This window comes from Dasypus novemcinctus, chromosome 21 (genome assembly GCF_030445035.2).
Source record: "Dasypus novemcinctus isolate mDasNov1 chromosome 21, mDasNov1.1.hap2, whole genome shotgun sequence".
Lineage (NCBI taxonomy): Eukaryota > Metazoa > Chordata > Mammalia > Cingulata > Dasypodidae > Dasypus > Dasypus novemcinctus.
The window spans coordinates 29,078,192-29,103,626 of NC_080693.1; the positions used below are offsets into that span (position 1 = coordinate 29,078,192).

The 25,435-nt window shown below is 51.1% G+C and overlaps 1 protein-coding gene across 1 annotated transcript; it reads left to right on the forward strand.

Annotated features, from left to right (window-relative positions):
* Positions 1-2,581: 2,581 nt before the first annotated feature.
* On the forward strand, positions 2,582-24,296 carry TRPV1 (transient receptor potential cation channel subfamily V member 1). The gene is made up of 15 exons (XM_058283759.1): positions 2,582-2,883; positions 3,478-3,644; positions 3,723-3,875; positions 4,273-4,413; positions 4,553-4,851; positions 5,786-5,965; positions 9,152-9,310; positions 10,436-10,531; positions 12,550-12,620; positions 15,817-15,982; positions 16,405-16,471; positions 18,726-19,051; positions 19,996-20,123; positions 20,620-20,735; positions 23,374-24,296. The coding sequence occupies exons 1-15, from the start codon at positions 2,609-2,611 to the stop codon at positions 23,544-23,546; spliced, it is 2,517 nt and encodes an 838-aa protein (XP_058139742.1). The 5' UTR covers positions 2,582-2,608; the 3' UTR covers positions 23,547-24,296.
* Positions 24,297-25,435: the final 1,139 nt, after the last annotated feature.

A 25,435-nucleotide genomic window follows, 5' to 3' on the forward strand; every position in this document is an offset into this window, starting at 1 on the left:
AGCTGCTGGTGCTGGTGGCTTGTGGCTGGACGTATTTGTGCATTGCCCTCTCTGTGGAGTGATGGAGAGCTGGGCTGGGAGGCAGGCCTTGTCCAGGCATCGTTCTCTCTTTGTTCTTGGCAGAGTCCCTCTGGGTCTTCCTCTCTGGGTTGGGAAGCCCATGGCTCTCCACCCCTCTTTAGGAGATGGTTAGAGGGAACGAGGGGATGGGCTGGGTCCTGGACAGGCGTTCTCCCAGCATTTCAGGAACTCACAGGCAGTGAGAGGGAGGGCCCTCTGGGAGGCTGCACGGAGCTGGAAGGGAATGGGTGCTTGGGGCAGAAAGGAGAGCAGGAGAGCCATGCCACAGGACGTCTCGCCTGGACTGGGGCAAGAAGGGAGGCTTCTCCCAGGTGGCAGGCCGTGCCTGTCCTGTTCTAGAGTTGACCAAGACTCAGATCAAATCAGGCCTTCACTGGGCAGGGTCATGTTTTTCCAGGACCTTCCTTTAGTCCAGATTGATGAGTTTGTGAATCTTGTGTAAACCAGAACCCCATCTCCTAAATGAGTGGTCCTTGACAAGAGATTGTCTTCTGAAAGCACAGAATAGCACCCAGTCTCCATGCTTCTGAAGCTCCCCACGGCCTCCTCCCATGGCGGCAATCATGTCCACATTCTTTTCCTGGACTTGGCAGCCACCTGCTTCTAACCCCACTGGTTTCTTCTTCATCAGCTGCTCCATCCTCTCCCCCGTCCCCTGCCCAGCCCTGCTGCCTCTTCAAGGTCCAGCCCATCTGACACCTCCTCCAAGAAGCCTTCATCAGTACCCGCACCCTCCCTCTGGTCCCCCCACCCTGGCCAGCACCTTGTTTCTGTCTGACTCATCTCTGTGCCCTCAGCCCAGTTCTATGGGGCTCCCGTGCTGGGCACACCCCAGGCTTGGCAGTGAGAGCAGGACTCAGTCAGGCAATTGGATGAATGGATGGGGGAATGATTGGGAAGTGGCTTCCTGTGGCCAAGTGCTATAGTGTTTCAGCCTGATGGGTAGATCAGAGAAAGACCAGGCCTCCTGAAAGCAGAACGGCAGGAGGGGAAATGGGTTGGCGGTCACGTGTCGTGTCCCCAGGAGGCCCAGCGGGGAGGCCTTGTTTTTTCTCCCACAGATCTGGGCATCATGTTGTGCTGTTTTATTGCCATGGCCATGGGTTTTTACTGCCTGAACTTTCACTTGGAAACTCATGGCTTGAGATGCTTCCCACTCCTGAAATGGCTCTTTTCCAAAATCCAGACATTGCTGGAATAGTCATCTCCCTAACTTCCCGGGGAAATGGGAATTAGAAGAATCAGTTTCTAATCGCTCCCATTTCCCCCATGGGACAGGCACAGCTTTTTTCCCCATAAAGTAACGGGTCAGGCCAGGGCCTTGCCCAAGAGGAGGTCACATGGCATGGGGGAGGGGGAAGATAAGTCGGTGACAGACAGAAGCTGCTGGACCACAAGGTCTAGACTCAGAGGGTGACGAGGGATGGATGGACAGTGAACTGGGGCACCCTGGAGGGAGAAGGACATGGCCAGTGCAGAGACTGGGGGGCTTCATGGAGGAGGCACCAATGCTGGCCCCAAGGGAAGGTGGCATTTGAGAGGTGGTAGGATTTGGGCGGGGAAGAAGCAAAGGCCTTTGTGATGAACGATAGCACGTGTGGACAGCTCTGGGCTCTGGGGAGTGGTTTGGTTTGGGGGGGATGCCAGATGGATGGAGGGGAAGAGCAGAGGTGGGGGTAGGAGTGGAGGTGGGAAACTGCACCCACCCACGCTTACAGCTCTGCGTGCTGACCCTCGCTGCCAGCCTGTCTCAGGGCCTCAGGCCTAGAAGGCCCACCAGCCCCAAACTGCTGCAAGTTGAAAAGTTCAGGGCCAGGGTGCATGATGAAATGTATTACTTCCACAAAAATGGCAAAAAGTAAAAAAAATTCTCCTATGGACTCTGCGGTTGCAGCAGCCAGGTTGCAGAGCAAAGTTGGCAGCAAATGTGGCTGATGACACGGGACCGCAGGGGCCACGAGGACCCAGCAGCACAGGGCTCTGCTGTCACTCAGGACCCCGCCTATCCTGTTCCTGGGGACACAGACTGTTCTGGCTCTTTGGGGTTGAGCCATCCTCATTTCCTAGTTACTTCCTGAACGCACAGCCAAGGATGGCCACTCCCGCGATTTCCCTTGATGCTGACCGTGGGAGGGAGGCAGAGCAGAGCACTCGTTTTTATGCCCATTCTGCAGATGAGGCAACTGAGGCCCAGAGAAGAGGAGGGATCCATCCGTGTCCCTCCCTCAGAGTCTGCTGGCTCCGAGGTTGGGGGCCTGTCTGCTCCCGCATGTTGATTGTCAGTGGGTACTGGAGTATCTGCTCATGCCTGGGGCCTCTGGGGTGGGAGGTACAGTATGGTTCATTCACCACCCCTGAAAGCTTCAGCCCTGGGAGGCTGGGGCAGAGGCCTGTTGGACTTTTGGGGTGCCCTGCCTCACAGGGGCCTTGGCTAGGAGGGTAGGAGATGGTTTGGGTCCTGCCACCTCCAGCTGATCTCGGTGGCTCCCCGCAGGCTGCCTTTTGGGCCACAGAGGAACTGGCAAGGATGAAGAAATGGGGAAGCTCAGACTCTGGGGAGCCTGAGGACATGCCCCAAGAGGACTCCCCAGATGGCGACCCGAGCTCCAAGCCACCTCCAGCCAAGCCCCACATCTTCTCCACAGCCAAGAGCCGCACCCGGCTCTTCGGGAGGGGTGACTCGGAGGAGGCCACCCCTATGGATTGCGCTCACGAGGAGGGCAAGCCTGCCTCCTGCCCAGCCATCACCGTCAGCCCTGCAGTCAGCGTCCAGAAGTCTGGGGATGGCCCCACCTGTGCCAGGTAAAGTCTGGGGAGCCTTCAGACGTCCCCTGGTCCAGGTCTGCACGCAGAACACCTTATGAGACAAATGGACCGGCTGCTCCTGGCTGCCAGCTTATCACGAGGTCTCCAGGCCTAGAATGCCCATCAGCTCCAACACTTGGACTTGAAGTCTAAAAGCTCAAGGCCAGGGTGATTTTAAGCAGGAAGTACCAAACAGCCCTCCCCAAGGCAGGGCGGGGAGGGCTCCCAGGCTGCTGAGCTCTGGGGAGGTGTGAGGACTGCTTTTTCACTTAGCAGGGGTTGAGCTCCTGCTTTCAGCTCCCTCCAGGCTACTGCTGCCTCCAGAGTCCCAGTTCCCAGCAGGCAGAGAATGGAGAGGCCTGGGTGTGGGGTGGTGGTGGTGTAGCCTTTCCAAGTGGTGCCTACAGACAGGTGGGGATGGGATGGGGGCACGTGCACCCCCCTGTTCAGGCCGACCTCGATTCCTTCGACAGCCACGCATTTTCCCTTTTTGGCTTGCCTTGGGCTTTGGTTGGGTTTCCTTGATAACCTTCACAGGCTCTGGGCTGAGGCAAGACAGGCACAAGACAAGGCTATCTTCCGGCCCCCCAGGCAGCTGTCCCGGGACTCTGTCTCCTCTGTGGCCGAGAAGCCCCTCAGGCTCTACGATCGTAGGAAGATCTTTGAAGCCGTTGCTCAGAATAACTGCGAGGAGCTGGAGAGCCTTCTGTTCTTCCTGCAGAGGAGCAAGAAGCACCTCATGGACAGCGAGTTCAAAGGTGGCCGGCAAGAGCGCCTGGCTCCCGGGAGGGCCCCTGGCCGCCGCACCTTGGGCTGACCCTCGCTTTGTCTTGCAGACCCGGAGACAGGGAAGACCTGCCTGCTGAAAGCCATGCTCAACCTGCACAGCGGGCAGAACGACACCATCCCCCTGCTCCTGGGGATTGCCCGGCAGACCGACAGCCTCAAGGAGTTCGTCAATGCCAGCTACACGGACAGCTACTACAAGGGTGAGGAGGTGGGCAGGGTGCCGTCGGCTCCGCTCGCCAGCCCCTGGAACCGAGCCTCTGGACTTCCTCCCTGTCCCAGCCGCTGAGCTGGGGTCTCCTGGGCCTGGGGGTCCCTGCCCCCTCCGCTGACTTAGTGCTCCCTGCCCCAGGGAGTCACCGGCCCTCTAATACTGTTCTTTGCTCCTGGGCCCTTTCGCCTCCTCCAGCTCCCGATCTGGTATCCCTGTTCCCAGGGGGCCTCCTTTGGGATCCTGGCCTGGCCTCCTCCGTGGGGCATTGTCCTGGCACTTTCCGTCCAGTCCCCACTGCGGTGACTCCCGCGGGCCTGGGGCCTTCTGGGATCTGGGCTCCCCCACAGGACTAGGAGCACAAAGCCAACAGCGGGCATCCTCCGCAGGCCAGACAGCGCTGCACATTGCCATCGAGAGGCGCAACATGGCCCTGGTGACCCTCCTGGTGGAGAATGGAGCAGATGTCCAGGCTGCGGCCAATGGGGACTTCTTTAAGAAAAACAAAGGGCGGCCTGGCTTCTACTTTGGTAGGGAGACTGTAGCTTTTAAGCGATTGTGAAGGGGAGGTTTGGAGCAGATACGGAGGGAGTTAGAGGCCCCCCGTGTGTCATTGGCGAGGCCGGGCGTGTGCCGTGGGCCCAGCTCCGTGCCCTGTGTTGGCTGCAGGTGAGCTGCCCCTCTCCCTGGCCGCGTGCACCAACCAGCTGGGCATCGTGAAGTTCCTGCTGCAGAACTCCTGGCAGCCGGCAGACATCAGCGCCAGGGACTCGGTGGGCAACACGGTGCTGCATGCCCTGGTGGAGGTGGCTGACAATACGGCTGATAACACCAAGTTTGTGACCAGCATGTACAACGAGATTCTGATCCTGGGGGCCAAACTCCACCCTACACTGAAGCTGGAGGAGCTCACCAACAAGAAGGGGCTGACGCCGCTGGCTCTGGCTGCCAGGAGCGGGAAGATTGGGGTAGGGGAGGGGGCTTCTGGCCCTGAGCCGGGGGCTGCCTGCTCTCTGCATGTGCCTGGCATCATCGCTGTGTAGAGCTCTGATTCACCAGCCTGTAGGGGAGGGGGGGCTCTCATTCTGTAACACCAGCCAGTAGGCCAGGGGGGCTCCAATTCCGTAACACCAGCTTGTAGGGCAAAGGCAGTGGCTGTTAGGATAAGCCAGAAATTGGGAGGAGCTGGTGGAACTCAGCAGGGCAGATATGGCCATTTCTGACTTCCAAATCTGAACATCACCAGTAAGACATGGGATGGGGTGTAGGGGTGCTGGGACCTGGGGACGGGACAGCTCGAAACAAGTGTGAAATAGAAAAGGGAGCTCTTGGTGTTTTTTTTTTTGTGGTAGGCAGGAGTTGTAGATGATCAGGAGGGCCCTAAGAGGACAGTTTGGGGTAGGGCAGGCCCAAGCCCAAACAGGAGCCTGTGGATATTGTTAGGCCATGAGGCCGATGGTGGGTTGGGGCTATTGGGAATTGGAAGGGGAGGGGGCTTCTCAGTACCAGGGGATTCTAGAAACTCACCTCTGCTCATACTGAGCTGCTTAGGTGAGGTGCCTGGCTTGATCTTGATTTCATTTCTTATATTTTCTCTATTTCACTTCTGGCTTTCTTTGAAATTTTCTAGAATGGAGCCACTGGCAGTCCTCACTGCGAGAGGGGAGAGCTAGGGGGCCGAATGAGATCAGGAATTGGTCTGATGGGGCTGCATTTGGGGGTTGGAGAGTGGACAGGCTAATTGTGACGGTGGTCAGGAGGCAGCCGGGTAGAAGTCGGGCCTCTCCTGGGGCTCGAGCAGGGGCTCTAACAGGATGTGAAGCAGAGCTGGTGGTCCCGGGGCTTCTCAGCCGGCGACTGGGCCTGGGGCTGGCCTCTAACAGGCTCTTGTTCCTGGGGCAGGTCTTGGCCTATATTCTTCAGAGGGAAATCCAGGAGCCCGAGTGCCGGCACCTGTCGAGGAAGTTCACTGAGTGGGCCTATGGGCCCGTCCACTCCTCTCTCTACGACCTGTCCTGCATCGACACTTGTGAGAAGAATTCAGTGCTGGAGGTGATCGCTTACAGCAGCAGTGATACCCCCGTGAGTGGGCCGTGGAGGGCTTCGCGTCTCACTGCACCTCACTCCCCTTCCCCAGCCCCTGGGCCAGCTACGCCTGCCATTTTATCCATCAAAACTGGCTGTACCCTGGCGCCACATCTCCCCGAATCTCCCCGTTCGACCCCATTGGATGCGTTCCTTAATTATACAAACTGTAAGTGATGATATTCCTGTAACACTGTAAATATCTCAGAAGTACCTAGAGAAAAGTGTCTCTTTTTTACCATATAAAATGCATAGTTTCATTAGGTTACATAAATGGGATCATATTCTACAGAATGTAGAACAGCCAGTTTTTTTCACTTAATAGCATATCTTATAGATAGTTTTATATCAGTACATATGGGTCTACTTTATTTTAAAACTAAAACATGGCATAGCATGCCATAGTTGGGTAGGGAGTAAAATGTCCATTGGAGGACATTTGACTTATTTCCAGTTTTTTACTGGAACACACCTACCCATGTCCTTTACTGACCTGCATATATCAGTCATATGTGTGTGTGTGTATATATAATAAACTTTATTTTCAGAGAAGTTTTAGATGATCAAAAAGTTACATTGAAAGTATAGGGAATTCCCATATAACCTACTCCCTCCCCTTCCCACATTTCCCTCTACTAATAACATCTCACATTCATATGGTACATTTGTTACAACTAATGAACCAATATTGAAGCATTGCTACTAGCCAAGATCTATACATTATGTTTTATACTTTGACCTGTACAGTTCTATAGGTTTTGACAAAATGTATAAAGGCCTATATCTGCCATTGCAGTATCATGTAGAACAATTCCCATGCCCTAAAAATGCCCTATGCTCCACCTACTCTTCCTTCCCTCTCCCCTCAGAACCTATGGTAACCACTCTCTTTACATCCATGTTGAAAGTTCTTCTGTAACTACAGTAATAATAAGTCTACCTTGGTCCTTGGTTGCATTCCCCCCTTATGTTTGTTCATTCCTCAGTTTTGAGGCTGTTGGGATGATGTGCTCACTCTGCATCAGGTTGGGAGAGGGTTTAGATTTAATGGGGCAGATGGAAGGAACTGTTTTGATTGCAGTTGCAGATAACTCTTTGTTTTTTTGGGATGGGAGTTGTTCATCCCCAAAACTTAACTGTGTTAAGTTCATGGAGCCAAAAATGGTATTTCACTGATGTCTTATTTCTCATTTGCCTGGTTACTATGAGGTTGAACATTTTTCCATTTATTTATTGACCATTTATGCTTCTTCTATGGATTTCCTTTCTGTTGTCCATTTCCCACTCTTACAGTGAACTATTTGACCCATCCTTCTTGATTTGTAAATTCTCTTTTTAAATAATGAATTTTTTTAATCTATTGCAAATATTGCAAATATTTTTTTCTCCCAGTCTTTCTCTCTCTTTTTTAGAAGTAATCTTTCTTTCTTTCTTTCTTTCTTTCTTTCTTTCTTTCTTTCTTTCTTTCTTTCTTTCTTTCTTTCTTTCTTTCTTTCTTTCTTTCTTTCTTTCTTTCTTTTCTTTCTTTTCTTTCTTTTCTTTCTTTTCTTTCTTCTTTTCTTTCTTTCTTAAGATTGAACCTGGGACCTCATACATGAGAAGCAAGTGTTCAAATAACTGAGCTACAACCTCTCCTCTCTGTTTCTTCTTATTTTATGATTAACTCTTTAATTTATCTATATTGGCATCATGTATTTATAAAAGTTTTTACTTTGATAGAGTCAAATTGGTTAATTATTTTCTTATACGGTTTCTAAGACTTGTGTCTTACTTAGGAAACCCTTTTCCACTTCAGGTTTACACACATAACCTTCAATATTTTCTTTTAATTCCTCCATAGCTATTTTATGATTAGCTCTTTAATTTATCTAGAATTGATTTTTGTGTGTGATGTAACATCTAACTAAATTCTTCCATCTCCCAATGAATGCCCCAGTAGCCCATCTTGCCACCACTGCTTTGAAAGACCACTTCCTTGTCCCCTCTCTCCAAGGCGACTCTCTAAGCCTCTGAGGCAGGCTTGGGGGCAAGTCTATGCTGTTGGCAGTGAGGGGAGCCATGATATCTCTCAGGTTCAGAGGCTGCATTTATGGGACAGGCAGTCTAGAACATGACAGAGGCTTGGACTGCTTGGCTCTGCCCTGTCCACTCCCTCCTGGGTTACCACACTGAGTTGGCCTCTGACTCAGACCTCCTGGAAGCGTGGCCTGATAGGAACTGACATCAAAAAGGACCAAGGTGTTTGACTTGGTGTCTTTGCTGGCATCTTCAGGCCTCTGAGGGCTCTTAAGGGCCAGGAGTGCAGACTTGTTCTGGAGCAGAAGTAGAGAAGACCAACGTTACTCCAGAGAATAGCTACTACTCCCCACAGTTAGCGTTTCTCCACAGGCTCCTGAGGTAGTAGGGGCTTCCCATCCCCAAAGATATTCAAGAAGATACTGAGCAGGGACCTATTAATAGTTGGAGGAGCTCAAGCTTGGGATGGCAGTTGTACGTAATGGTTTGAGAGAGGCTGGGCTTATCTGATTTCAGCTCATCCATCCTAGGAATAGTTGAACTTTAAGAAGGATCTCTGGGATATGAGACTTTTGCCCCAAAGCATGCTTGTAACGGTGGCCTCCCAGGCTCTGTGCCCACCAACTCAGGAAAGACTTCCTGGTTCCCTTCATGTCCCATGTATGGGAATTGCTACCCTGCCTGGAGAGCTGGCCTGACCCTGGTCTGGGAATGTGAGAAAGAAGGAATCCAGAGGCACTTCCTGCCTGCCCTCATGCAAGCTCTGCCTGCACCAGCCTCTTCCCATTATTGTGGGAAAAATAAGGAAGGGGGATCTGGGGAGTGTGTTATTAGAGAGAAGGGCATAGAATGTCAGGTAACATTTGGGACCTCTTAAATGTCAAGGCGCGTAGAACTTGTCCAATTTAACCCCTCCTTCACTTTACACATGGGGAGCTGAGGTCTGAGAGGAGGAGTCACACAGAGAGGCACGGCAGAGCTGGGACCAGCCCCTAAACTCTGGCTGCCTGTTGGTTCGTATTTCCCGTGACCCGCTCTGTGCCAGGGCCAGCACCTGGCTCTGCTTGGGGGTGTGGGCTTGAGGAGCTCCACGGGCTGCTGGCTGATGCCAGCAGTGGGAGGTGGTTGCTGGTGAGGGGAGTGACCCGTGCTCTTTGCTCCCCTCAGAATCGCCATGACATGCTCCTGGTGGAACCGCTGAACCGACTCCTGCAGGACAAGTGGGACAGATTCGTCAAGCGTATCTTCTACTTCAACTTCTTCGTCTATTGCCTGTATATGCTCATCTTCACCACCGCCGCCTACTACAGGCCTGTAGATGGCCTGGTATGGCCCGAGGCTCCGGCCTTAGAAGGGGGGAGACCCACAGAGCCAGATCCTACCTTGGACTCCCTCCAGTCTCACTGGAGAGGTGCAAGGAGCCCCTAGAGCATGCAGGGTCTTTCCACTCTCAGCCGTTCCTTTCTCAGCCCTTGTCCTTCAGCCCTGTGGTTCTTCCGGGCTGAGTGGTGGTCTGGAGGTCCCCGGCTGCACAGGGAGCAAGTCTTCCTGGTCTAGGTGTCCCCAGGGTCTTGGGAGAGTAGGAGCCCCAAACCTATTGCTGCTCACCCACCCTCATTTATTCACTTCCTCTTTTGCTCACTCAGTCATTTCCTGGGCCGGTGTTTTAGAGCTCTTCTGTGCCAGGCCCTGGGCCATCCTTCAAATCAGTTTGGGACCAGACTTGTCCTCAGCCGGGAGCCTGGGACTACATCGGGTTTCTGAATTGAGTCCTTTCCATTCAGCACCCAGGGGACTTCATTTGCTGCCTTCATTTCCAGGGTGCCTTACTTGTAAATTTGGTTCCAAAACTCAACTTCATACTTAGTGAAAGCTGATTTCTATACATTTGTTAAGGCCATTTAATGATTTCATTTTGAGAAAATAGAGAAACGTGCCAATAAGATGGCCAGGGAAGTAGCACTTATGAAACAGTGACGGTTAGCTGAAAGGACACCTGCTCCAGAAAACAGTGGCTACAGTCACAGGGTTGACACACACAGGTGTGTGGGGGATGGGCTCGCCCTCCACATCTGAGGGAAAATGGACATTCCTGGAGACCAGGTCTAACCGTGGGCTGTAGGGCTGTCGACGGCGGGATTCCCAGGGCGCTGGATCTGTGGGAACACGCCCGCGTCTCCCATTGTCCTCTCCCGGCCACAGGAGACAGCGCAGCTTGTAAGGCCACTCGTCTTGGTGCCTGGAGGCTGCCAGGCTGGGGAATCAGGTCCCTGGGGCCTCTAGGCAGGCATCCTATGACACAATACGTTGTATTTGTGCACGTCTCTCTCTGATGATGGAGGCTGAGCGCAGGGTGGGGCTGGGTCTTCGTCTCTGGGCGTGGCACCTGAAAAATGTTTGTTGAATGAAAGAATGAGAGAATGGAATCACCAACTTCTCTGCTTCTTGCAGCCTCCCTATAGGCTGACGAATACTGTTGGAGACTATTTCCGAGTCACTGGAGAGATACTCTCCGTATCAGGGGGCATCTACTTTTTTTTCCGAGGGGTAAGCATTCATTCCCAGCCTATGCGTTTCCATTGTCACCAGAAAAGAAAGCCAAGAGCCAAGAGAATCACTCACTCACTGCCAGCACACCTCTTTACACGAGACACACAGTGATGCTTGGCCTGTGCTGGGCCCTGCTTGAGGAGTGGAGAAGGACACGATGAAGACTGTGAGCGGCCCTCAGGCATTCACAGCTGGGAGGGGTCCTGCCCAGAGGGTCCCCACTTACCCAGGGCGGTCGCCCCCGGAGATAGGGAGCCAGGGCTCTCCGCACTAAAGGTAATATTACTGAGGGAAACACTTAATTACATTGGCTCAAGTAAAGTAGAAGTCTAAGTGACTAATCAAAGCAGTTCATTAAAGCTCAGAGGGATGAAGGAAACCTACATGTGTACTGGAACCATCTCATTTCAACTGAAAACTCAGACATGCACATTCCTTGATAGTTTTTTTTTTTCATGTAGGACCAGTCTTTCCTTTGAATGTGGGACCTCTGTTTGAAGGTTTACACAATCTCTTTTTACAAAATCCATACCTAAAATGCATCGTTTGTGATTTCTAGTTTCAGCCTCTCTAAAGGGGAATGAGGACTTAAGACATGTACAGAGATCTAAATGCAGATTTTGCGTTTTGTGATCCATCCCCCACAGTCTTGTTGGTCTAAATTACACTCCATTGTTTGATTTTGAGTCACTCACTCTTATCAAGTCTTTCTGAATCATTGAACTTTGCCTTCATAAAAGCAACTGTCTTTCTTTTCACACTCATAGTTTACATTATAATAAATTGCAAAGTCATAGTAGAAAGTGCACCTGTCATAAAACACTCTTGGCAAACACAGGATTAGCCAGTGGGAGGGAGCAGAGGCTGCAGGTGGCCTCAGAAGCCCTTCCTTGCCACCAGCACTTAGCAGGCTGGAGGTGTTGGTCTAGAATGTTTCCAGGGAGTGGAGAGCATTGGCTAATCTTGTGAGTGAGTTTAGCACAGGCTGGTTAAAAGATTGTTCTACTGTCATGTATATTTCTTTCAAAAATTTGGGAAGCGGATATAGTTCAGTGGTTGAGCACCTGCTTCCCGTGTGAGGTCCTGGGTTCAATCCCCAGTACCACCTAAAAAAAAAAAAGAAAAGAAAATGGTGAGTTAGTTTAGTGAAGGCTGTTTAAAAGATTGTTTTACTATAATGAGTGCTTCTTTAAAAATTAGAGGAAAAACACAAATCAGAAAGAAGAAAAAAAAAACCACCCAATTCCATCATTCCAGTATAGCAATTAGTAACATTTTGATGATTTTCCTTTCTGTCATTTATTTCTAAGTATAGTTGTAATACCACACTCTCTCTCCCTTTGTTTTTTTTTTTTTTAAGATTTATTTTTTAAAAATTTATTTCTCTCCACCCCTGCCGTTGTCTGCTGTCTGTGTCCATTCGCTGTGTGTTCTTCTTTCCTTGCATTCTTGTCAGCAGCACCAGGAATCTGTGTCTCTTTTTGTTGCATCATCTGCATCAGCTCTCCGTGTGTGTGGTGCCACTCTTGGGCAGGCTACGCTTTTCTCATATGGGGTGGCTCTCCTTGAGGGGCACACTCCTTGTGTGTGAGACTCCCCTACATGGGGGACACCCCTGTGTGACACAGCACTCCTTGCATGCATCAGCACTGTGCATGGGCCAGTTCACCACACGGGTCAGTAGGTGTTGGGTTTGAACTCTGGACCTCCTATGTGGTAGGCAGACGCTCTATCAGTTGAGCCAAATCCTCTTCCCTCCCTTTATTTTTTTTAAGGAGGTATTGGGAATTCAATCCAGGACCTCGTACATGGGAAGCAGGCACTCAATCACTGAGCTACATCTGCTCCCCTCTTGGTTTTTTAATCTCTCTTAACTGAGTCACCCCGTGCTGCTCCACTCTCTTCAGAATCGCTGCCCATTGTCCCATCATGGTGCCATATAGAAGCATGCTGGGGGCTTACCATTTAGCACATCTAACATTTCCTGGGATCTTACTCTGTTTGTTTATCCGCAGATTCAATATTTCCTGCAGAGGCGGCCATCCCTGAAAACTTTGTTTGTGGACAGCTACAGTGAGATGCTTTTGTAAGTGGCACTTGGACTTTGCATCTGCAGCAGACAGCATCTTTTGTGCAAGTCCTGAGGTCACACAAATCTGGCTCTCACCCGTTTCCCCACTTACACTGAGCCCAACACATAGTAGAACCTCAGAAAACATGGTGAAGGCATGATGGAAGGTATACAGTAAACATTTGTTTGGATGAGTGAATACCGAGTGTCCGCTTTGTGCCAACTATTTGATGGGTGCTGGGGACTGGCAGACATCACAGCCTTGTTCTCTGGGCTCACATGGCTTACAGTCTGAGGTAGATGTACCCTCGTTCATTTTTCCCCATCCATTTGTGCATACATCTGGCATTCACTGAGTTGGCTCTGGAGTATAGAGATGAAATAGATATAGTCCCTGCCTTCAAAGAATCTCTAGTCTTCAGGTCAGGGTCTCTCAACCTTGACACTATTGGCATTTGGACTGGATAATTCTTGTTTTTTTGGGGGGAGTTGCTCTGTGCATTGAAGGATGTTAACAGCACCCCTGGTGATGCCAGTAGCGCTCCCCCTGACCTCAAGTCAAGAGGATAAAAAATGTATCCAGATATTGCCAAATTCCCCCACGCCCCTGGTTGAGAACCCTGCTTTCCAGGGAGATGGATAAGCAAAAACACAGTTACGAAACAATGTGATTGTCACAGGGAAACTTCTTCCTCCATAAAATCATCCTGGAACCTCCAAGGCCCAGCATACTAAGGCGGCTTTCAGGCCCCCATCCTGGGATCTCGGTTCACTGCCCCTTCTTCCCCTCCGGCATTCCTGGGGCCTCCCTCTTCATTCCTGGCGAGTGAACCCTAAGTCACAGTGCTCCATGTACACAGGTGCCCTCTCTTTATTGTCACCTTGTAGTTCTTGGCTTCTCTCCTGAGGTGTGTCTCTTTTTTTTTTTTTTGAGACATATGCCTTCCTCTTTCTTTGTTTATGCCCTTGTTTTGGGAAGGGCATCCTCAATCAAAGAGAGAAGGTACATGGTGGGAAAGAGGGGAGAAAAATTTATTTTAAATCTTGCATGTTTAAAAATACCTCTATTATACCTTCATGTTTGATTGATAATTTGTTTAGGTATAAAATCCTTTAAAAATGTTGAAGATATTTCTCCATCGTTTCCGTGCTTCCAGTATTACAGACAAGCCCAAAGCTATTCTGATAGTGGATCTTGTTTTTTTAAAATATATTTTTAATTTATTTTTAAAAGATACATAGATCACACAAAATGTTACTTTAAAAAATACAGGTGGTTTCCCTATGCCCCACTCCCCACACTTCCCACTTTTCCCACATCAACAACTTCTTTCATTAGTATGGTACATTCATTGCATTTGATGAATACATTTTGGAGCACTGCTACACCACATGGATTATAGTTTACATTGTAGGTTACACTCTCTCCCAGTCCATTTGGTGGTTTATGGCAGGATATATAATGTCCTGCATCTTTCCCTGCAATATCATTCAGGATAGTTCCAAGTCCCGAAAATGCCTGCATATACACCTCCTTTTCCCTCTCCCTGCCTTCAGCAACTCCCGTGGCCACTGTCTCCACATCAATGATATAACCTCTTCCATTGCTAGAGTCATAAAAATTCTATAGTAGAATGCCAGTAAGTCCACTCTAGTCCATATTTTATTCCTCTATCTTGAGAACCCTGGGATAGTGATGTCCACTCCGCCTCTCACCTGAGAGGGAGCTTCAATTCCATGTGGCTCATGGACGACTCTCTTGCTTACAGTTATAGACCCTCTCTTTTCTTTGGTGTGGTGGTTGTCCATTCTCAGCTCCCTGTCAGCTGACCTGGGTAAGTCCAACGAACTGGAGAGTAGGTGTTACAACTCCACTGAGGCTCAGGGCCCAGCTGGCACATGGACAGCCCAGAGATTCAAGTCTCCTGAGTATACACCAAACCCAGCGCCCACCACAGGTTCAATAAAAGGGACAGAAAAGGCATGTGTAGAAAAGTCATATCTGAGTCCAACTCTGTCACATTCAGGAGCACAAATTCCAAAGTAGGGTCCACTGGCAAGGCACTGAACTCCAGAGCCATCTGCTGTGACCGTAGGACCTGGGTATCTCCATAGCCCTCAGGAGGACCAGTACCTGGGGTTGCATCTACTTTGGCTGTCTATGAGATCCTGCTGAGACGGGCATAAGCAGCACCCCTCTGATGACCTCCTGATTCATTTTTAAGTCTCTTAGCCATATAAACTCATTTGTCTTTACCATTTCCCCTTTTATTCAAGGTTTTAAGACCTGTGTTGATTTTCTTCTTTGGAAATCTAAAGTATCTTTCTGTGCCAGTGTTCTGAAACTTAACAGTGATGAGTCTTTTTATATTATTTATTTAACTTGATATTTAAAGATGTTTAGATTACATAAAAGTTACACAGAAAATATTGGTAAATCCTACATACTCCTCCTTCTCCCCATCTCACATTTCCCTCTCTTAATAACATCATACACATAAGTATATTACATTTGTTACACTTGATGAACAAATATTGAAGCATTACTACTAACCACGGTCAATAGTTTACATTATGGTTTACACTTTGCACCATGTAATTTTATAGGTTTTGCAAAATTATGCAGAACAATTCCAATGCCCTAAAAATGCCCTGTGTTTCGCCTGTTCTTCCCTCCCCCTTCCCTTAGAACCTGTGGTAACCGCTGCCTTTGTATTAATGTCACAAATGCTTCCTTCACTACAGTGATAAAAAGTCTCCGTCAGTGCATGGTTTCATTCCCGCCTTATGTTTGGGCATTCCTCAATCTTGAGGATTTTGGGGTGGTGTTGCCCAGTGAGGCTGTTGTTTCTGGAATCTGTCCAGGGAGGTTATTGGGCTAAAGCAGCATTTCTCAGCCTGTTTCTTCCTAATTGTGGTCTGAAGGAGTCTTTAGACACTTTTTTTCCTAACTGCTCCCCGCTCATGAACTTTCTAGGTCACAAATACACCATTCATCTGTCTGTGTACTGTTTCATACCTGTGCTTTGTACTTAAAGAGAGTAGCATTTTTGTACCCGCCCCAGAACCAGCTTTGCCCCCTGGGGGTGACAGTGCCCCCACTGGGAATGGGCTCAGGGAGGGGGCAGCCCAACCCGGCCCTTGCTCCTGGGATGGCTTGTCGGGGACCCTGGCTCCTGGGTGCCCTTGGACGGTGCTTCCTGTCCTGCAGCTTCGTGCAGTCCTTGTTCATGCTGGGGACGGTGGTGCTGTACTTCAGCCACCGCAAGGAGTACGTGGCCTCCATGGTGTTCTCCCTGGCCATGGGCTGGACCAACATGCTCTACTACACGCGGGGCTTCCAGCAGATGGGCATCTACGCCGTCATGATCGAGAAGGTGGGTGCCTGCCCCGGGGGCCCTCCGGAACCCGTGGACGCCGTGGGCGGGTGAGACCCGGCCCCAGAGCTCCGTCCCTCCTTCGTGTGGTGCGCGGGTGGTGCTGGCTCAGCTCGGGGTCCACAGTCCCCACCGCTTCCCAAGCAGGCAGTCTGGCCTTGGCGTAGATTGGGGGGCTCTCCTGAAACTCACCGCTCTGCATGCCAGACCCCTTTCTCCTCCCCAGAAGGAAGATCACGGTGGTGGGGGTTGGGGGGGATGACTCCCTCATGACACCTGAGCATAAAAGCCCCAAACCAAACGCTCCTGCATGTGGCCTGGTTCTACTCGGCTCAAGGTTCACGTCCAGGCCGCCGTCGCCGGCACGTCCCTCGGCTCCTCGGGCGCCTGGGTGGGCTCTGACAAGGCTGTCTCTCCCGCAGATGATCCTGAGGGACCTGTGCCGCTTCATGTTTGTCTACCTTGTTTTTTTGTTCGGGTTTTCCACAGGTAATGGGCTGGGTCAGGGCCGGTGGGAGGGGCAGAGCTTCTCACCTCAGCTTCCTGAGGACTCGCCAGGGGCTGGGCGAGGGGAGACGAGTGGGGTGGACAGGTGCTTGTGGGCTGTGGGTGGGGAGTAGCTGCAGGGGCAGTGGAGGAACAAAGAACGAACTGGAACGACAGGAGAACGTGGAACTGCTGCTCCCAAAATATTTAAAGTAATTTGGAACCAACCTTTTGGTTCAGGTTTTCCTTTTAAACGTTTAATTTTTGACATTATTTCAGACTTACAGAAAAGTTGCAAGAATAGTACAAATAACTTCTCTAGGCAGATTTCCCCAAATGTACCACATTGTCGTTTCTCTCTCCCTGCCACGCTCTTTGCACGTGCACACGTGCAAACTGAGAGTAGGTTGCAGACATGACTGGTCCTTTACCCCCAATGACTTCAGTGTGTATTTCCTAAAAACAAGGACATTGTCTTACATAAACACAGCACCATGATCAAAATCTGGAAATTAACACCAATACGATACCATTAATACCATTAACTAACCTATAGACCTTTTTCAAATTTTACCAGTTTTCCTACTGGTGTCTTTTACAGAAAGTGGAAATCCTGGATCATGCATGCTATTCGCTGTCATGTCTCTTTAGTCTCCTTTAATCTGGAGCTTTTTCTCAATCTTTCCTTGTCTTTTGTAGCTTTTTTTTTTTCTTTTGAGGTGCTGGGGGCCGGGGATTGAATCTGGAAGCTGGTGCACAAACACTGAGCCGCATCAGCTTCCCTGAGTTGTTTTTTCATTTGTTTTGCTTGTTGTTTTGTTTTTTTCAGGATGCACTCTCAACTGAACCCAGAACTTCCCATGTGGGAGGCAGGTGCTCAACTGCTTGAGGCACAACTGCTCTCCCATTAACATTTTTAATGAGTAAGGACCCTCATTTGGACATGGGTAGATTCAGATATGCATTTTTTTCCAGCCAGCATGTCAAGGTACTCGTGCTGTCCTCCTCAGTGCCTTGTTTCAGGAGGTCTCCTGTTGTTTGTTTGTTCCATTATTGCTGGCGACTTTGTTAAATTTGATAATAAATTTGATAAGTTTGGTTCAGGTGGGTGTGCCAGGTTTTTCCACTGTAAAGTTACTATTTTTTTTTTTCTTTGTAATTGGTAAGTAACTTGTAAGGAGATACTTTGAGACTGTGTGAATATGCTGTTTCTTATCAAATTTCATTGAGTAGTTTTAGCATTTATTGATGATTCTTACCTGAATCACTTAATTCTATAATGGTTGTCAAATGATGATTTTCTAACTATGTCATCACTTCTACATTTAGTAGTTGGTTTTCTACTGTAAGGAAAAGCTTCCCATCCCCCTCCATTTATTTATTTATATTAGTGTGTCCTCATGGATGCCTCCCATCCCCCATGGATTCTCACTTTGTTACATGGGATACATTCTTTGCTATAATCATTTATTTTGATCCTCACTGTGCCTGAGATTTGGTCTGTGGGGGTCTGTTCAAGTTGGCCTCTGTTCGCATCATGTTTTGATGTGCTCTGCTTTGATCCTCGCCCTGGTCCTGGAGTTCTCAGGTTATATGGTGCACTCTTCCCTGTCCCCGCCCTGCAGCCAGCTTTAGAGCTATCGAAGGGTGGACAGCTTCCACTAGGAGGGACCCAATAGGGGTCAGTGTGGGCCCTGAATATCAGTGGCCACAGGAAGGGGTTAGGCCAAGGGAATTAGTGAACCCTGGATTTTTAGTAACCATGATGCACAACTGCTTCAGAAGCTCCCGGGCTGCAGACACATTTCCCAAAGAAGAGTGCATAATGCGGGAAGAGGCCATTCTTCCCTGATCTGCTCAGCCCCACAGCTCTGGAATGGGCTGGCTCCTGGCCACCCTTTAGGGAAAATGAGCAGGCAGGGTTTGACTAAGAAAGTGGATGTGGAGCCAGGACTGACATGTAAGGTTAAGCAGGTTGTGCACTGCACAAAGCTAGCTCTTTTCATATTGTACATGTGTATTCATTTTAACATTTTTCTAACAGATGACAATAAAGTTTTTGTAACAAAACAGTATATTAGGACAGTTTTCTGATAAACTTGAAGAAGGGGTGCTTTTTTCCTAATTTGTGCAAAGATGCCTCATGGCTGAGAAGCCTTCCTGCTGCAGATCTATCCTGGGGTAGGTGGTGTGTATGTCATGGGAGCTGGGTCTTGGCTTTCAGCCAGCTGCACTTCCCCCTCCCCATGCCCTATAGCGGTGGTGACGCTGATTGAGGATGGGAAGAATAACTCCATGACGGCTGAGCTCACACCGCACAAGCTGCGGGGGGGACCTTGCTGCCGGCTGTCTGACAGCTCCTACAACAGCCTGTACTCCACGTGCCTGGAGCTGTTCAAGTTCACCATCGGGATGGGCGACCTGGAGTTCACCGAGAACTACGACTTCAAGGCTGTCTTCATCATCCTGTTGCTGGCCTACGTGATTCTCACCTACATCCTGCTGCTCAACATGCTCATCGCCCTCATGGGCGAGACTGTCAACAAGATCGCGCAGGAGAGCAAGAACATCTGGAAGCTGCAGGTGGGCCGGGGGGCGGGGCGTGTGCCGCCAGGAGGCGGGGGGCCACGCGCCCATTGCTGCACACAGCTGGGCACCCGGGCCCCTGACGAATCGGAGGAGGGGGCAGAAGGCCCGGCGGGGCCTGCGGTATCAAGCCTTCTGCCCCCTCTCATGGGGTTCCCTGCCGAGGGTTTTCTGTGCTGGGCCTCACTGTCAGATGAGCTCACCCCGTGTTTGCAGACTCTGGATGTGGGTGTGGGCTGGAGGGAGGGAGAGAGAGGGGGCGCCCAGCCCTGTGGGGTGCCACCTCAGAGGGACTCAGTTGAGGGCAGACCCCACGGACCAGATTCCGGAGGTGAGCTCATACGGGGCGGGGCCTCTGACAGTACCTTCCTGAGCCGCGGGGTCCACATCTCCTCCCCAAGGAATCAGTGTCATTCTTAGGAGAAGCACTTACTCTGTGCCAGGCCCTCTTCTAAGTCTCCTGCTTACATGATCTCATCTAATCCTCTCGACAATCCTTCGAGGTAGGCACTAACGCTATCCCTATTTTTGGATGACGGTACCGAGGCACAGAGAAATTAGGTACCTGTCCAGGGCCACACGGCTAGTAAGGGGCAGAGCCAGGATTCATACCAGGCGGCCTCACTCCTGGGGCCCTGCTCTCACCCTGTGCGGCCCCTTCATGAGCTCCTCAGGGAAGGGCTTGGGGCTGGTACTCACTCCGTGGGGCTGCCCTGCCCACCCAGGAGGCACCAGCGGGTGCCCGGGGGCTCTGGGGCTGAACCAGCTGGGCTCGTCCCGTGGCTGCGGAACCAGGCCTGGTGTAGAGGACCGTGGCGGTCTGCTTGGAGGTATCCGGGGCTGGAGGAGACCCCCGAGAGGCGGCCCTTGCCAGTCCAGCACCAGGCCCTGGCTGTACCCTCTGGCCTTCTGCCCTTGTTCTGTCTGTGCCTTCCCCTCAGAGAGCCATCACCATCCTGGACACGGAGAAGAGCTTCCTTAAATGTATGCGGAAGGCCTTCCGCTCAGGCAAGCTGCTGCAGGTGGGGTACACCCCTGATGGCAAGGACGACAACAGGTGGTGCTTCAGGTAATGCCCGAGCAGGAGCTTGGGGGCTCAGCCGCGGTCGTGGGGATGCACCAGAGCCAGCTGTGGTCACAGGGGCCTTTCCAGGGTTTAGCTGTGGGCATTGGGTCCCAGCCAGAGCCAGCTTTGGGGGCAGAGACCTGCTCCAAGGCTTCCTGGGGTCAGCCCTGAGCACAGGGGCCTCCCCAGGGCTCAGCTCTGGGTGTAAGGAACCACCCTAGATCTTAGGTGGTAGGACACAGACACTGGAAAATTTGAGGTGTCTGCAAAGGCCACCCAGTGATTAGGTCAGAACTGGGAGTCCTGATTTAAAGTCCCAGGGCTCCACAGCGTGGCCGGGCAACTGTCTCCAGGGTCATGTCCGAAAGGCAGGGCCCTCTCAGCTCTGCCCCCGGCTCTGCCTCCATCCAGATCTATGGGCTTCCTGGGCTTGGCCTGGGAAGCTGGGCATGCCCCTCCGCTGCCGGCTCTCCACGCCCCCTGACCCCTCGCCCCGCAGGGTGGACGAGGTCAACTGGACCACCTGGAACACCAACGTGGGCATTATCAACGAAGACCCGGGCGACTGCGAGGGCATCAAGCGAAACCTGAGCTTCTCCCTGCGGTCAGGCAGAGGTGAGGGGTGGCCGGAGGGGCCTGGTGGCGTGGACGGGCCCACTTGGCTGGTGCGCTGATGCCGGGCAGGTAAAACTTGGGAGGGCCCACTCCTCGTGGGCTTCCCTGGGTGCTGTGACGACCCCAGATACCAGCCCCGTGCACACTCTCAGGTCTTAGGTGCGCTCATACACAGCTGCACGGCCGGCCATGCCACGGGCACGTGCGAGCCAGCTCTGCCCAGCACCCCTGGCGCAGGCCCTGCCCTCTCTGCCCCAGGGAAGCAGGCGAGCCCCCGCCAGCCCCTTGTGTCTGCACTCGGCTCTGGGAGGCTGAACAGACACGAGCAGGTACAAGTGAACACGAACGTGGACACATCCAGGGACACGAGAGAGGAGGGAAGAACGAGAGGAGGGAAGAACGAGGGGAGGGGAGGCTGCACTCTGAACAGAAAACCACGAGAAAACATCATTTAATAGTAAGATGGTAAACACTGAAGAGTGAACAGTGGATTAAAGGTCTAATTGAGGGCGCATTTAATAATAAAGCAACATCGGTATACTTTCAACAAATTTTGAGTTATAATGCTATCTGTACACTAATTCTTAAAATGAAGAAAGGATGAATCAAATGTTAATAGTTGTCTTTTTTACAGGAGGGGGTAGTAGGAGTCTAATTTTTCAGGCAAACTTGACCTGGTTGCATGATACTGAATCTTTCACATTTGATATTGCTTCATAGAGAATTTCATTTTAAACTTTTATACATTCTGAAAAAAACTTTATGGAGGTATAACTTGCATACAGTAACATGCTCACATTGTAAGTGTGCAGTCTGATGAGTTTTGATAAAGGTATACGCTCAGGCAGCCCTCATCCCGATCAAGATATACAACCCTTTGTAGTCAACTCCACCCTCCCCATCTCAAGTAACTATTAATCTGATTTTTATCAATATAGATTAATTTTTCCCCAGGTTTTATTTACCTGAAAATATCTTAATTTCATCCTCATTTCAAAGGATAATTTCACTGGATATAGAATTCTGGGTTAACGGTTTGTTTTTGTTTTTTTCATTTCAGTACTTTAACTCTGTCTCTCCATTGTCTTCTGGACTCCATTGTTTGTGATGAGAAGCCATCAGTTGTTTGTATTGTTGTTCTCCTGTTATGAGTATTTTTTTCTCTGGCTGCTCTATCTTTGGGTTTCAGCAATTTGATTAAGAAATGCTTAGGTATGGCTTTCTTTGTATTTGTCCTGCTTGGGGTTTGCTGAGATTCTTGAATCTGTATGTCAATATTTTTCATCAAATTTGAGAAACCTTCAGACATATTTCTTCAATACATACATGTGCACGTACATATATACATATACACACATATATATAAAAGTACTTCATTTTCCCTCTCTTTCATTTTGGGACTCAATTAAATGTATGTTAGACTATTTGATATGGTCCCACAGGTCCCTGAGGCTTTATTCATTTTTCTTTTATTTTTTGCGCAAGTACAGTTCATTTCTCAACCAAGGACTTGTGGGGATCCCCCCAGAAGACTTCCTTACCTCCACTCCCATAGTCCCTTTTTCCTCTTCTCCTGTGCCCTGCCATACGGATTCCAGCTGCTTCAGCTGCCCAAAAGTCTTCTCTCTTCCTCCTTAGCTCCTCGGGACTGCCGTGCTCTTTTTAGACTATAGCTTCTGCACCACAGTCCAGGAAATGGTCCCTAAGCAGAGAGTCGGATAATTGTGGGATTCACCTTGCTCATTTCACTTGTCTCAGGGATTGCAGTTTTCCCCATCTGTTGTCCTAGGCCTGAAAACTGTTACCGCCAGACTGGGGTTGGGGGGACAGGCCAGTGCCAGGCTGTGGGCCTGGGGGAAACAGCAGGACCTGGAGAATTTGGCTGGAGTGGTCATCATGGGACCGGCCTCTGGCATTCCTGACACCTTTGGGATGTGGCCGGAGTTTGACACGAGCACATGGGTCTGGACTGAGGCTTGAAACTGGGGAGTGCAACTTTAGGCTGGTTTTCCAGAGGTGTCAATCAGGGGGCTTGGCCGCCCGGACGCCGGCAGATGGGAGGGGAGCACGCGCAGTTCTCCTCGGGCCCTCATTTCTCTGAGAAGGCCAAGGGGCTGGAGACGGCGGCGGGGGCAATGGCTGGGTCTTCCTCAGGAGCTGCCTGGGATCATGGGTGTCATCCGAGGCCCCATCAAGGCCGTGCCACCGTGGTTCCCTGTGGCACGCTCCCAATCTGCTGGCCTCGTTGGGGCCTCGGCCTCCAGTCCTCGCTCTCTGGCTGGCAGTCGTCACTCAGGAGCCTCCCAGTGTTGAACCGCTCCCAGGACAGGCCCTCGGGCGCCTCTGTGGGACCTTCTCTCCCTTGGTCCTGGGCAGGGGGAGAGGGAAGCCACGAGAGGCAAGTGATGGGTCCTCGTGAGGCCAGGAGCGAGATGGGGTGGGGCGGAGGAGGGGAGTCTAAGGCCCTGCCCGAGCACGTGAGGCCCCCGGAGCAGCAGGAGAAGAGGAGAGGGTGCCGGGCCTCGAGCCCCAGGGAGCTCCCCGCCCGCCGCGGCCTCCTTTTACCGCCAGATGTGCGAGGCCAGCAAACACGCGCCGGCTTAACTAACCCAAAAGGTCACGGCATTCTATGCTTCAGTTTCAGGGAGAAACTGGAAGAACTTTGCCCTGGTTCCCCTTTTAAGAGATGCAAGTGCTCGAGAAAGGCACCCTGCCCAGCCCGAGGAAGTTCATCTGAGGTCCTCTCCTGGGTCCCTGAAGCCGGAGGATGCTGAGGTCTTCAAGGAGCCCACTGCTGTCGGGGAGAAGTGAGGGGTCCCACGCAGGGAGCTCTCCAGCGGGGCCTTGGGGACCCCTGCCTCGGGGCTCTGCTCGGGAGCACAGCGCTCTGCCAGCCGCCTGCCCTGGCCCTTTCCTAAGGTGGCCCGGACAAGCATTGAGTTTCTCCTCAAGGAGAAAATCTTCCTCCTTGGGAAAGGGGAGAGGGATGCATCCAACCCTCGCTGGCCCCGAGCGACTCCCCGAACAGAAAACGACCTTGCTTTAAAGTTTTTACTGACTTTGTTAAACAGCATGAATGATAAAGCTCTACTTTACCTGTTACAACGTTATTTTCTTTGATTTCACATTACTTGGGAGAAAAAGTAAACGAAGGCCAGGAAAATACTTTTTAGAACAAGGCACTTCCTTTGATGTAAGATGCTGTGGACTTTATTCCTAATGTGCTTAATATCTCACCTGCCCGGGTGGTTTGGGGTGTGTGGGTGTGATGCCATCTGCTCCCAGAGCTGGTGGGAGGAGCTGGTCCCGTCGCCAGCGCTGCCAGGATCAGCTCCGCCGGAATGACCTCATCCTTCTGGGCGTGAATTTACTGTCCCCCGAACATTAGCTCTATTGCTATTCAAATACAAGTGTAGAACCATGTCCCAAAGTCATTGGTAACAATTTTTTCAGTGATCTTGCATTTGTAATAACCATAACCCTACTCCCCTGCAGGGGTACATGCATGCTCCCCTATCCATGTTGCTATCCATCAGATAAATAAACAATTACATAACTGAACCAAGTGTGAACTTTGTACCAAGCATTGGGCCAGCACGGCTAATTGGCTCACCTGGCCTGTGTGTGCAGATGTGTGTGTGAGTGCATGCACCCTCACTTCCCCACGTGGCTGGTGGCCTCTGCTTAAGGTTTAGTTGTTGCTCATGGGCAGGGACACCCCTTCATGTATACACTTACTCCAGTCGGCAAACTATGGACTCTGGGCCAAATGCAGCTCCCCACCTGTGTTTGTAAATAAAGTTTTCTTTTTTTTTTTTAAGATTTATTTATTTTATTTCTCCCCCCCACAGTTGTCTGTTCTCTGTGTCTATTTGCTGCGTGTTCTTTTGTCCGCTTCTGTTGTCAGTGGCACTGGAATCTGTGTTTCTTTTTGTTGCGTCATCCTGCTGCGTGAGCTCTCCGTGTGGGCTGTGCCATTCCTGGGCAGACTGCACATTCTTTCGCTCTGGGCGGCTCTCCTTACGTTAAGGGGCGCACTCCTTGCGCATGGGGCTTCCCTACGCGGGGGGACACCCCTGCGTGGCAGGGTACTCCTTGCGCGCATCAGCACTGCGCATGGCCAGCTCCACACGGGTCAAGGAGGCCCGGGGTTTGAACCGCGGACCTCCCATGTGGTAGACGGACGCCCTAACCACTGGGCCAAGTCCTCCAAATAAAGTTTTCTTGGAACACAGCCTCGCCCATTCATTTATGGCTTGATAGTGGAGGCAGAATTGAGATTGAATGGTCTGCAAAGCCTAAAATATTTACTATCTGGCCCTTTACAGAGAAGTTTGCTGATCCCTGCTTTATGGAAGAGAAGTTGAAAGACATGTCTGTCCTAGACCCTGGCTGTGTTACTGTCTGTGGAGTGTGGACTGAGCTGCCTGGTCATGGATTTGTTGGACACTGGTTCACAGAAGGACAGATGAAGTTAGCCGAGGCTGGGGCGTGCTCCCCCATCTTCTCTAGCATCTTGTCTGTCTCCATGCGGGAGGCCCAGTAGAGGAGCCCCAGGGCTGGTGGAGGAGGTGCCTGGTGTGAGGTGTGCACGGTCAGGCGTGGCAAGTGAGCGTGGAGGAGCCCGATGCTGGGATGTGCTGCGTGCTTCTGCAAAGGGCCTGATGTGCAGGATGGCCTCAGAGCCTCCTAACAGCCCC

What these genes read in the sequence shown, in the direction of transcription:
- TRPV1 (XM_058283759.1), top strand. Translation starts at nt 2,609, where the DNA reads ATGAAGAAATGGGGAAGCTCAGACTCTGGGGAGCCTGAGGACATGCCC. An exon ending in CCAGGAGCGGGAAGATTGGG is followed by an intron (nt 4,852 to 5,785) that starts GTAGGGGAGGGG and finishes TTCCTGGGGCAG; the next exon opens with GTCTTGGCCTATATTCTTCA. An exon ending in AGAACATCTGGAAGCTGCAG is followed by an intron (nt 19,052 to 19,995) that starts GTGGGCCGGGGG and finishes CCTTCCCCTCAG; the next exon opens with AGAGCCATCACCATCCTGGA.